Source organism: Pezoporus flaviventris, unplaced genomic scaffold (assembly GCF_033815535.1).
Source record: "Pezoporus flaviventris isolate CSIRO_AGI_PZ_B2104156 unplaced genomic scaffold, CSIRO_AGI_Pfla_v1 ptg000085l, whole genome shotgun sequence".
Taxonomy (NCBI): Eukaryota; Metazoa; Chordata; class Aves; order Psittaciformes; family Psittacidae; genus Pezoporus; species Pezoporus flaviventris.
In genome coordinates this window covers 188,612-201,682 of record NW_026892633.1, presented here as the reverse complement: position 1 = coordinate 201,682, position 13,071 = coordinate 188,612, and the positions used below count along the sequence as shown (strand labels likewise).

The window sequence follows — 13,071 nt, the reverse complement described above, 5'->3', positions numbered from 1 at the left end:
CCTTGTTATTTCCTTTATCATTATTATTATTGGTGGTAGCAGTAGTGGGTTTGTGTTATACCTTAGTTACTGGACTGTTCTTATCTCAACCTGTGGGAGTTACATTCTTCTGATTCTCCTCCCTGCCCCTCCAGGAGCGGGTGGAGGAAGGGAGGGGAGGGGGGAGTGAGCGAGAAGCTGTGTGGTTCTGAGTTACCGGCTGGGCTTAAACCACAACAGACAAGAAATGGTTATACAAGCAGAACCATCCAGAAGAATGGGCAAGTAGGTATTCAGTTAGCTTCAGAACTATAGCATTTGCTTAGCTAAGAAAGAAAAGGTTCAGCAACAAGTCTAGAAGAAAACAGTTTTTATTTGGCCTATGTGTGAAAGCCTAAATAATGCAACCCAGTTATGTCACAGTATATGCAGTTTTCAAAGGATACAAGATAACTTCCACTAGGTAATGAATAGTGGCTTTAATGATAAATGGTGTATCTTTTGCTCTTCCAGCCATCCACACAGGGTTGGGATCTGAAAAGACTGTTGCAACTAAAATAGGGAAAGGAACAGCTGCCAGTATGATAATGACTGTAATTCATAGTTGTACATTCAGGCTTACCATATCTATCCCAATATGCTGCAATGATGTTTGTTAGATCATAGTCACTTGAAAAGAGACTTGTGCCATTGACCACAGACACCTGTTACAACAAGGAGATACTTGCATTATTTGTCCACTCTTCAAGGAAAAAAGAGTTTCCTCACATTGTATCTGGTATCCAATCCACAATGGTTAAGTAATTGCCTATGGTTCAGTTTCAGGTGTCCATTCATATAGAGTTGAAACCCTGACACAGGAGAAAAACACTGAAGAGCCATGCTCTGCATCACAAGCATCGACATTCTCTGAAATGGTGAACACGAGAAAAGAGAATTTGGGGGGGGGGGGACAGGGGGACGGAACAGGACACGACACAACACAACACACTTTTCTACTTCTTTGTTTTTTACAGATTTTCTGCATTGATTTTATTTTTTTCATGACTCCCAGTTTCAGACTGTCACATCACAACAAGGGAATACCAAATAAGAAATTTTATTTTATTTTTTTTAAATTAGCTACCTTAGTTGGGAGTTACCTAACTTTATAAACCAATCAGTCCCACAGAAATTCAGTGAAGTCCAACAATCTGTGGCCAATGACAAAGATTTGACTTGACATGTGAAAAGCAGCAAGATAACTAAACACATTCATTGGAGACACATTTTAAAATACTCAAACAGTAAAGACCAAACAAGAAAGTTCCTTCGCCCTTATCAACCACTCAATCTGAAGGAAAATTTTCTTATTTCCTGTAAAACAAAGGTGCTATGAATATTGGAACTGTGATACTAATCACTGACCTGATACTCCAGCACAAATTTAGGACTGTCATGCCTTTACTCTGGGCCTTGTGGGTTTAAGAATGTTTTCTACACCACACACCAAAATCCAAAATGAAACCAAACCAAACCCAAGACACACAAAACATATCCAAAGATGCAACGGAGCTAGACTAGGAATAACCCAGCAGAGGAGGAGAAAATTAAATATTTGTTAATAAATCTTTCAGATAGTAATTTCAAATATGAAAAGGTTCTTCCATGCTTTGAATAACCACTACTGGAATATTACATTGGGTCTAAATGTTACAACAAATAAAACTAAAAATGCTCACATAAAGCTGGTAGGAAATGAGTAGAATTAGCTGAACTCCAACTACATGCTCTGAAGGTTGTAGCAGAAGTTCCAATCTAAAATACAACTGATCCGTTTTGCCATCTTGGTTTTCATTGTCTTCTCTAGTCCAGAAGAACCAGTAAGATTTTTAGTTGTTTTTTTGAAGACTGGAACTTATGTTAGAAAGAAAACCAAAGGTAAAACCCCAAGGGATCTCCACAACTGCAGTATGCACATACTACGGAAGCAGATTTTTCTGAGTCTCATGCTCTGCCAGGGAGGAGGGGAAGTCAGGAGGAAGCAGAGACAGGACACCTGACCCAAACTATCCAAAGGGGTATTCCATACCACAGCATGTCATGCCCTGTATATAAACTGGGGGGTGTTACCTGGAAGGCTCAAATTGCTGCCTGGGTCAGCCTCGGTATCAGTCAGTGTCTGGTGAGCAATTGTATTCTCTCCCCTTGTTATTTCCCTTATCATTATTATTATTGGTGGTAGCAGTAGTGGTTTGTGTTATACCTTAGTTACTGTTCTTATCTCAACCTGTGGGAGTTACATTCTTTCGATTCTCCTCCCCATCCCTCCGGGAGCAGGGGGAGGAAGAAGGGGGGGGGGGGGGGGGGGATAGCGAGTGAGCAGCTGCACCTAGGGTCTATTGTATATGGGATGAGTTATTTGACAACCTGGCAAGATAGATATGTAGCTGGCCAACTTGGCAACAAAACTCACTTTTAAGGTGTCTTAAAGTGAACTGCCTTCATTATAATACTAAAAAACACACCCACAGGTCAAGAAGACCCATGCTCAGGTGAAGACCCTTCCTCCACACAAGCATAATAACAGAAGAGAATGACACAGCAGATATTATTATATGCAAATCACTAACCAATCATTGTAACTGGGACTGTACTACCTTGTAATTTTTGTATATAAATGTAATGACGAAATCGGCATGGGGTTTGATTTGTGGAAATTCCACTTAGCACCTAGCACTGTAATAAAGAAGTGCCTGTTTATCTGCTTCTTGCAGATGAGTTCTTCATTCCCCAGATGGGACCTTGCGAGAGAGACTGGAGGAGATCAAGTGCTGATCAAACTCCGGCCATTGCAGAGGAATTCTCGAGGAGGAACATCACCCTTGACTCATAAAACTCCTCGTAGCATTACCTGGAGAAAGGGGTAAGGTATTTCTTTCAGAATTTGGTTTGGAAAGCCTGCCTGTAAGACACAGTGAAAGCTATGCAGGGTTGGGGCTAAGAGGGTACTTGTTTGCATTCAGAAGCCTAGGTGTCTGCTTGTAAGTCATAAGCGAAAGCTGTTGCTGGGTTGGACTTTGATTTGGTTTTGTAATTACCTTTTGAGTATTTTGTCGTAATGGCAACAGGATTTGTAAAATTGTGTAAAAGTCCTGGAAATTTGATGACCGATTAAATTTCCAAATTTGATACCAAAAACATTGCCATTGGGGTGCTTGTTAGCACATTGGTGAAATTTGCATGATGATTTACGCAAAAGCCAGATGATTGAATATTGTAACCATTGGTGGCCTTTGTATGTTTTGAAGTATCAGGAAAATGGCCAAAAAAATGATTTTTGAGTTATAATACTATTTTGCAGTTAATGTTGTTCTGTAGAAAAGAAGACAAATGGAATGACGTGACATATGTAGATTTGTTCTTTTATTTGAGACAACAAATGGATTGGCAGAATGAATGTAAGTTAATCAGTCGAGATAATTTGGTGATGACTTTAACTTTGGAAAATAAGAAAACAAAGAGTTGTTGTTCAGCTTGTGATATTGGAAAGATATGTATTAACTGTGTAGTACCAAGAGAGGATGAAATGGAATTAGAATTAGAATCCCCACAGGAGGGACAGAATTTCACTCCTTCACGCATAAGGGAAAGAAGTGTTGAAGCAGAACCAGATAGTAGTGGAATGGGGGATGAGATAGAAGTAGTAGTTCATACTCCAGTGTCTCAAAGAACTAGACAACAAAACTGTTGTGGTTTAAGCCCAGCTGGTGACTCAGAACCATGCAGCTGCTTGCTCACTCGCCCCCTTCTTTGTGCCCCCGTCCTGGGTTCAGCAGTAGGAGTCATTTTTTCTCCTTCTTAGTAGCTGGCGCAGTGCTGTGTTTTTGACTTTCAGCCTGGGAACAGCGCTGATAACACCAATGTTTTTAGTTACTGCTCAAATGTTTAGTCTGGCCAAGGACTTTCTGAGCATCATGCTCTGCCAGGGAGGAGGGGAAACCGGGAGGAAGCAGAGACAGGACACCTGACCCAAACTAGCCAAAGAGGAATTCCATACCACAGCACGTCATGCCCAGGATGTAACTGATTGTTACCCGGAAGGGCTAGTTCACTGCGGGGTTGGACTAGGTATTGGTCAGTGCTCGGTCAGGCGGGGGGTGGGGTGGGGGGGGTGGGGGTGAGTTATCGGTCAGCAGGTGGTGAGGTGTTGTATTCTCTTCCCTTGTTATTTCCTTTATCATTATTATTATTGGTGGTAGCAGTGGTTTTGTGTTATACCTTAGTTACTGGACTGTTCTTATCTCAACCCGTGGGAGTTACATTCTTTCGATTTTCCTCCCCATTTCTCTGGGAGCAGTGGGGAAGGGAAGAAAAGGGGGGGAGTGAATTTGCAAAGTTTATAGAAAAGTGAGGACTTGGTGTGAGGAATAGTAGCGGACTAAGGAAAGAGTTAAGAGTTTTCTTCAAACTATACATTGTCTTAACTTAGAATAGGGAACAGGTATGCTTTTGTTCTTGCCAGTTAAGCTATAACCCAGAATAGAATAGGTAGCCAAAGCACATTGTTTAAAATCAGAGACCCTTTTCCCTCAAGAAGATGAATGTCTGACAGGAATTTGTTTCAACTAGTTTCTATAAGACTTGAGGTTGCCAGCTGGGGAAACTGTACCAAGGGTGAAAAGTGCACCCTGAGGAAGACTGCTTACTTCTTCTTGAAGACCCCTGCCCACGACCATCGGAGGGCAGTGAGCAAGCGCTAAAAGGGAGGAGATTTATGATAATAAGCACCTAAACTAATTATAACATCCCCACCGAACTCTCGGGAACCTAATGAATATGTATGTTTGTGTATAATAAATATCCAGCTTGTTGAGCTCTCGGTGTGTGAGTTAAGAGGAGCGATCCCCTTTGCACCTGGCGTTGCAATAAACATACCTGCTTTATAACTCTTTGTGAGTTATGAAGTTCTGTTCCGTAAATCAGAGAAGTTCCTGGAGGACTCTCTTCCATGGGAGGGACCCCACGCTGGAGCAGGGGAAGACTGTGAGGAGTCCTGCCCTTCAGGAGTCTCTGAATGTGTCAGTTGAAGTGATTGCAACCCCCATTCCCTGTTCCCCTGTGCCACTTGGGGGGAGGAGGTAGAGAATTTGCAAGTAAAGTTAAGTCTGGGAAGAAGGGAGGGGTGGGAGGAATGTGTTTGTATGATTTGGTTTTATTTCTCATTATCCTACTTTGATTTGATTGGCAATAAATTAAACTAATTTCTCCAAGTTGAGTCTGTTTTGCCTGTGATGGTAACTGGTGAATGATCTCTTCCTGTCCTTATCTCAACCCACAAGCCTTTCATTATATTTTCTCTCCCCTGTCCAGTTGAGGAGGTGGAGTGATAGAGCAGCTCAGTGGGCACTTGGAGTCTGGCCTGGGTCAACCCACCACACCCTAAAACAAGCAAGTAACACCTTGTAGCCCCATGACCCTAGAAGAGCAGAGAATCACTGCTGATATGGGAGATTAGGGGAAAACAGGATGAAGAAAGGAAATTAAAGAGCATTGTGCTGGTGGCAGCATCCAGATTGAAGTGTGTTCAGGGAAGGAATAGAAGTGAATCAGGTTGCATTCTAAGGAAAGGCATATGTGGGGATAGGTAGGGGGTCTATGAGGAACATCGATGGAGGGAAAGGTTGGCACAAGGCAGCTGGTAATAATGCACATTCTGGTTGCATATGTGGCAAGTCCACCAGGCTAAGTGTATACAGCGGTTACAGAAAACATTCAGCTTTGCCAATGAGGGCAGTACAGGTGCAGCCACAGTCTCACCTACTTTAAAGGGCAGCATTCGTTAACTTAACAAATACCCCATCCATCAGAAGCTCTTCACTGCCATTTTCTGATGGAAAAAGTAGTCGAAAATGGTGAGAAGCAGTGAGCACAAAGCAGAACTTCCTGTTCACTCTAAACTGCTCACAAGTAGCAGGATGCAAGCAAGGTGGAAAAGCAAAGCAAGCCACTGAACGGAGATCCCTGCACAAAACCCCCCTTTATCTTAATCACTAATCGGATGTGATGTCAGGATGGCAGTGAGCATGATCTATGCAGGGGACAGATATGTTGATATGACCACACCCCCTCTTCTCTCCTTCCTTCTCCCTCGGGAGTTGGCCCGGTGGTTGCTATCCATTTGAACAATCAGCCACTATTATAGGTTCCTTCCCCCTGCCTGCTCCGATGTAGTGTGATCTTACATCCATGGATAGTCCATTGTCATGCTACTGCTACTTTGCTTGTTGGAGATAGAATACTTCCTCGCACGCCCTTAGCGAGGTGGAGTTAATGTCCCTCCCAACCTTCCTTCCCCCCCTCCCCCTTGAGGAAACACACCCCCCTCCCCTCCAGCCCTAGCAGCTATCCGTCATACAGAAGGCCCTACCTCTTCCGGGTCTCTTCGGCTAGGTCACTGCCTCCTCCTCTCTCTCTTGCTCTCTCTCTTTTGTGTGTTATAGCAACAGTTGCTTTGTGAATCAAGTACCAGTTACCGTAGTCCTGGTGACTGTTACTCATCAACAACAACCGCTCTTCCGCTGGCCTCCATCTCTTTCCTCATCGTCATCTAAAACACCCATCACCAACAAGAACAACAACACAGCTTTCCACGGTTCAGGTGAATGTAACTGTTCTGTACAGGCTTGCAATCCCGCCTTTCTATCCCTTTATTCTCCTTTCCTTCCACCCCAACCTTTACCTCCTCCCTCCTTGCAGCATCCTGGCTGGGACTGCTCCATTAGGCTTCAGTATTGATTGAGGGGGGAGGGGGGAGGGAGAAGTCTCTAGCACTTTATCTTTCTCAGCTTTTTTTCCTTGCCATGTTATAATATGGGAAGAGACATTATTTTCAAAGCGGAAGAAATGATGTAAATTGCCCTGTAGTTGTTTATTATGAAGGGTATTTTTTTTTTCCCCCGCAGTTTTTATCTGATATGCTGCAGTCAGTACTTGTAATGTTCCAAAGTATGTTGTATATCAATAGGAAAGGCCAGTGGGTAGCATAGCAGAGGGATTAAAGATCGTTTAAAACTGGCTTGAAAGTGTGATTAGTAGTTAATAGTAGAGGTTGAAGGGCTAATTGGTACTATATAAAATCCTTCAGTGAAATTAGCTGTTATTTCCATAAACCAAGCTATTTGGTTGCAAGTGTAATTTAATTTCAGAATTGCAGTGCTGTTCTTCTGAATACCTAACTTCATGTTCTCATTAACTAACATTTTAATTTTATTTAAAAAACATAATTGTTCTACATGGAATATTTGTTTGTATTATTTTCCATGCACTGATTCAGAGCCTTTTTGAATACTCCAGCTCATATTACTTGTAGAATTTAACCTGCTAGTATAGAAACCACTGAGTTTTCAATAAACTCAAAGGAACTGTGCATATTTAGAACACATAATGCTGTATGTTTGTCTTACTTTAGCTCTTCACAACCAATTTTTTTTTTCTAATAAAGAAGTCTTTAATGTATAGTTATATAGGAAAAAGAACTACCTGTGTATGTTTTCTTAATTAAGGTGGTCCAACCATGGCATGTTGTTGATTCATGTGGTTTCCTGTTGTCATTTAGTTTCTGTATCAAGCTGTATTATCCTAGTAGATGTTCTAAAATAGTTTCATAGTCTATTAACCCTAGCTTATACTGTGTTAAGAAGTGAACCTCTTGTACATGCTATCTTGTGAACATAGTTTCTTTCTGCTACCTAATATAAATGCTTTTTAGAAAAATGACAGAATGTATCTAATGTGGGTTTTAGCCTATTTTTAAAGTAACTTAAAAGAAGAAAAACACTGATAATGGTGTTACTGTCTAGTTCTTCACAACTCTTCAGTCAGTGGTTAGTTCTCCCCCCCCCCCCGATTCTTAATATAAATCCTATATATATTTCCTGTGTAATTGCTTTACTTGGATTTACTCTCATTTCTCTTTCTAACATTTCTAACATATTTTAATCTTGGCTGATTCTTTTTTGTTTTATTACATTATCAGTCCTTTTGAATTTAACCTAATTTTGAACTAACTATAATGTTGTATTAGGAAAAGAATTATTCATTTTTTAGAATTACTGTTTAATAACATGCAGATGCTAGAATTTTAAAGGGATATTTGGAATTCAGATAATGGGGGAAGCTAAAGAACATCCTTGGAACATTTTGCTTATTTAGATAAATTAAAATATCACTCTTTAAATCTTTTTTGTGTCAATATTTTCTTTGCTTTTGCAATTTATGTTTTAGACCTACTTTGCTTTTTTATTATTGCTGATAGTTTTGTCTCTCTGTGTATATTTTATAATTCTTTTTTTCTGTATTTGCTGGCACTCATTTTCAATCTTTATTAATCTCAATATGGTTCCTTTTTGCTGAATTGTTTCCTGTCCACTTTCCTTTTCCTTCTTAGGTGTTTTGCTTCCACACGATTTAATGTGTCACAGTTTACTTGGGGGTAGTTGGACATAGCAAGGCTGGGAAGCATTGTATATCAGACATCTCTGAAGTATATCCAGCTGAGCTGCAGGGATAGCCTACAGTTACTCTTTTGTTAATCAGTTTTCTTCTGGGGTGTAAACATTATCTGCTTCATCTCAATATAGACAAAATTGACATTTAAAATTTATTTTTAATATGACTTCTTCAGCCAATTGCAAATTATTAGGAAGAATGCTTATTCAGCAGTTCAGGATCTATTTTTCACACCAGCAACCTGAAGATTGGTTAAAACATCTTCAAATGTATTGTGAAAATAATAATGTTGAGGAATTAGCCTTTCTGTCAAGTAGGAGAATCTGAGTTGTAAGCTTATATTTTAGATAATTTAGTAACTATCTCTAAGTGTGTTTAGTTGATATTTGCTTATATTTTTGCAGAGCATATTAAAGCCTGCCCCCTTTCTGATATAGTAGTGCTGCTGTACCTGGTTTGACATCCCTGTTTTGCCACTAAAAAAAATCAGGGATTTACTAAAACCTAATATTGGTGTAGCTGATTGATTTATGTATGAGTTTTGTGTTTTTTATTTAATATCTGTGTTAATATATATGTGTTATATATTTTATGTATATGTATATACGTATACATTTAAATACAGGTGATTGAGGTGATTTAATTTATTATTTTATTTTAACATGCCCTGTTCTTGGAATTGCAAAGAAGTTAATTTTCCTGAAAGTTCTGGGTGACTGACACTATGTCTAGCTAGAAATAGAATAAATTTAGTGAAGATACACCAAAACTAAAACATATCGATGCTGGAAAATGTTCAAAAATCGTGTCGATGGCAATATCCATTTCACTGTGGGTACATCTTTATTGTGTAAATGTGAAGCAGCTGTTCAGATAGAGTGAGAATCTGCGTATGTGTCAAACCCTGCTGTATGTACTTGCATCAAGTACTTAAAAGTTTGATGCTGAGGAGTGAGGGAAGGAGAAGGGATTTGAGTGGAAAAGACTAAAGGGAGCATTGAACTTGGACAGTTTGTACTGTACAGGCGTGCTAGTCTACCAGATGAGGGGGGAGTGCTGTTTTAATCTTGGTAGGGTCTGGTTCTGGTTGAATTTCTTCATGTGGGGAAAACTTAGTCAACCAAGCTGTCTCACCAAACAGATCAAGGCTCTGTCCCATTTTATATAAAAGCCCCTGTATGTCTGCAGAAGTCTCATTTACTTTAGTTACATTCAAGGGTCTATCTTATGGTACCAGTAGAGGGTTACTTATGGAACAACTGAAGTTGGACAGCACTGGCAACTGCTCTTTGCTGAAGTCCCTCCTGCCTGTAGTATATCCTTGAGCAACACAGAGGAAAACACTTGCTATCAGTAGAAACTAGATCTGGCAAATACCAAGGCTGTAAAATATAGTTCAGACAATCAATAGCTAGCTTGTAAGTGCAGCAATTTTTACAGTATAATATATCTAGTTGTCTTTAACTGTAGCTGTGTAGATATAATATTTTTAGACAGTTTTCCAAGCTGTTTTCCATCACTTTTGAGATCATAATCAATAGGTTAGCTTTTAATGTTGCAGCAATCTGTCCTTGAAAGTAATTAAATATAGCAATTACTGTACTTTTTAAGTCTCTATAGTTCTCTCTTTGCCTGTGTTGATGGAAATGGGTGCTTGATTCTGGACTCCAAATTGTTACTGTGTTCTTTACAAGGCTAAATCCTAAAAGTGCAGGAGATCATAGAATCATAGAATGGTTTGGGTTGGAAGGGACCATAAAGATCATCTAGTTCCACCCCCTGCCTTACGCAGTGACACCTTCCATTAGACCAGGTTGCTCAAAACCCCATCCAACCTGTCCTTGAACGCTTCCAGGGTTGGGGCAGCCACAGCTTCTTTGGGAAACCTGTTCCAGTGTCTCACCAGGCTCATAACAAAGAATTTTTACTAATCTAAATCTCCCCTTTTCCAGTTTAAAAGCATTCCCCCTTCTTCTGTCATTACCTGCCCTTGTAAAAAGTCCCTATCCAGACTTGTTGTAGGCCCCCTTTAGGTACTGGAAGGGAAGGCTGCTAGAATGTCTCCCTGGAGCCTTTGCTTTTCCAGGCTGAACAAACCCAACTCTCTCAGCCTGTCTCCATTGGAGGGATGTTCCAGCCCTCTGGTCATCTTTGTGGCCCTTCCTCTTGTGTTGGGGGCCCCAGAACTGTACACAGTATTCCAAGTAGGATCTCACGAGAGCAGAGTTAGAGGGGCAGGATCACCTCCTTGGACCTGCTGGTCATGCTCCTTTTGATGCAGCCCAGTACACAGTTGGCTTTCTGGGATGGGAGTGCACAGTACTGGCTCATGTTCAGTTTCTCATCGACCAACACCCTCAAGTCCTTCTCTTCAGGGCTGAATCACTTCTCTGCCCAACCTGTATTGCTCTGACCCAGGTGTAGGACCTTGCACTTGGCTATGTTAAACATCATGAGGTTTGTGCTGACCCACCTCTCAAGTGTGTCAAGGTTCCACTGTATGGCATCCCTTCCCTCCAGCGTGTCGACCGCACCACATAACTTGATTTTTGTCAGCAAACTTGTTGAGGGTGGATCTTGACAAATATGTTAAACAGAGCTGGTCCCAATACTGACCCCTGAGGAATGCCACTCGTCGCTGGTCTCCACTAGTAGTATGAAATGTTTTGAGGTGCACACACTAGGTATTGTATAGACTAGTTATTTTAGCCTTTCTGATAACTTTTGAGACATCTTTTTATTCTTTTTTATACAGTTTCTGTGATACTGCCCTTCATCTTGTTTGAAAGAGGTGTAGAGGTTTCAAAAACACAGATTTCATCAGAATAATTATATGGGGAAAGGTAAGAGTAAATTTATGCTACTATTGAAGAAAAGGCAGTCAGTTACCAGGTTTTATATATTCCATTTGGTGATAGACCTCTGGCCAATAAGCAAGTGTCCACACCCTATACTTCATCTTTTTTCATATGGATACATTTTATGGCAAAAGCTATAAGCCAGTTGTCATTAATCATGCTACTATAGACCAATTTAAAGGAAAAAATCCATATAGATCCCTTTTTCTGTGTGCCATTTCTTATCCCCTCTCTAGTAGATTTGCTAAAATATTAATCCTGTAGAGGCATTTGCAGATATCTAATTTGGCCTGCAGAATTTTATAATTGAAATTAATGAGCAAACCCAATAGAATGTAGTTTGACAGAAGCATCTTAGAGTCAACTTAAAGATTCATTTGGCATATATAAATATAAAAAGTAAATATGAAGCATCATGCTGCTGTTTTTAAGGTGTTTTTTTAGGTTGTTAATTTATGGTCCAAAATATAGCGCTTTATCTTGTTCTTTGTGAGCATAAAATAAAGTATTTCTACAGAGCATGTTGTGCAGCTGTTTTAGCTGTTGAAACATTAATTTTGAGGTTTCTTGGGTTTTAATTTTTTTAATTGTCCTCCTAAATGACAAATTAGAGGAAAACTTTGTTGTTTGCTTTCAGTTAGAATGTAGTGAAGATAACATGTACTGCTTTAGTTTTTCTGCTTTAATATTGAATATTTGCTTGTGTGTGCCAGCAAAGTAAAATAAGGAATTCATTCCACTTCCCATTGGCAGGCAGATGTTCAGCCGTTCCCTGGAAAGCAGGGCTTCATTGTGCGTAACGGTTCCTTGGGAAGACAAGTGCCATAACTTTGAACATTCTCCCCTTCTTCCTCCTTCCCCCCAGTTTTTATTGCTGAGTGTCATGTCATATAGTGTGGAATATCCCCTTGGCCAGTTGGGGTCAACTGTCCCAGCTCTGTCCCCTCCCAAATTCTTGTGTACCTCCAGCCTACTTGCTGGCAGGTCAGTGTAAGAAACAGCAAAGGCCTTGATGCCACATAAGCACTCTTAAACAGCAGCTAGAACATGGATGTGTTATCAAAACTGTTTTAGTCACAAATCCAAAATACAGGACCATACAAGCTGCTATGAAGAAAATTAATTCTATGCCATCAAAAAAACAGTGCAATTGTTAAGATCTGTTAGTATAACCCTTTTAAAGAAAGATATCTGGAGGTATGTGGTGACTATTTGAGAAGATTTTTAAACTCTAAACTAGTTGGTCAGAAATGTATAAGTAGGCCTACAGATTTATGAATGCTTCTTAACCTGAAAGCACCACATACCTTTTAGGTTGCACAGCAACTGACTCCTAGCAACAGTAGTAGATTGAATTTCTAAAAGCAACCGTGTTGGATGTAATAACAAAGGAAGAGTATGAACAGTTGTCATGGTTTTCTTTTCATAATAAAGTAGTTTGAATTTAAGGAACTTTTTGTCCCTCAAAAATATGAAGCCCCTTGTAAAACAAAGGTACTTCAGAATGCTTCTGGTACCAAAACTAATAAAGCTGTTTAGAATGAGAGTGGCTGTCATGTTTTGGGCTCTGTGTGTGTGTGTTGGAGTTTTGTTTTTTTTTTTTTTTTTTTTATTTTTTGTTTTGTTTTGGGATTTTTGGGGGTGGGGAGTCTTGTGTGGGTTTTTTTTTCCTTTTTTTCTTTTTTGGCATAGTATTATGAGACAAAACAGAAGATAATGAATCATTAAATGGAGCATTACGACA

The 13,071-nt window shown here is 40.0% G+C and overlaps 1 protein-coding gene and 1 long non-coding RNA gene across 3 annotated transcripts in view; one reads left to right on the top strand and one right to left on the bottom strand.

The window, feature by feature from the left end:
• Positions 1 to 224: 224 nt before the first annotated feature.
• On the bottom strand, positions 225 to 854 carry LOC133280696 (uncharacterized). The gene is made up of 3 exons (XR_009747267.1): positions 748 to 854; positions 602 to 683; positions 225 to 531 (listed from the first exon to the last, which is right to left on the bottom strand). It is a non-coding gene; the product is annotated as an uncharacterized LOC133280696 (long non-coding RNA).
• Positions 855 to 6,393: 5,539 nt separating this feature from the next.
• The window catches only part of LOC133280691 (transcription factor RFX3-like), a 178,082-nt gene continuing 171,404 nt past the window's right edge, over positions 6,394 to 13,071 (top strand). Inside the window, exons 1-2 of one of the 2 annotated variants that reach the window (XM_061475606.1) lie at positions 6,394 to 6,619; positions 11,225 to 11,312. In XM_061475606.1, coding sequence (XP_061331590.1) covers positions 11,303 to 11,312 — 10 coding nt within the window. In that variant the 5' untranslated portion in view covers positions 6,394 to 6,619; positions 11,225 to 11,302. The remainder of the gene's footprint in view (positions 6,620 to 11,224; positions 11,313 to 13,071) is intronic. The other variant, XM_061475607.1, reaches the window with a different exon arrangement.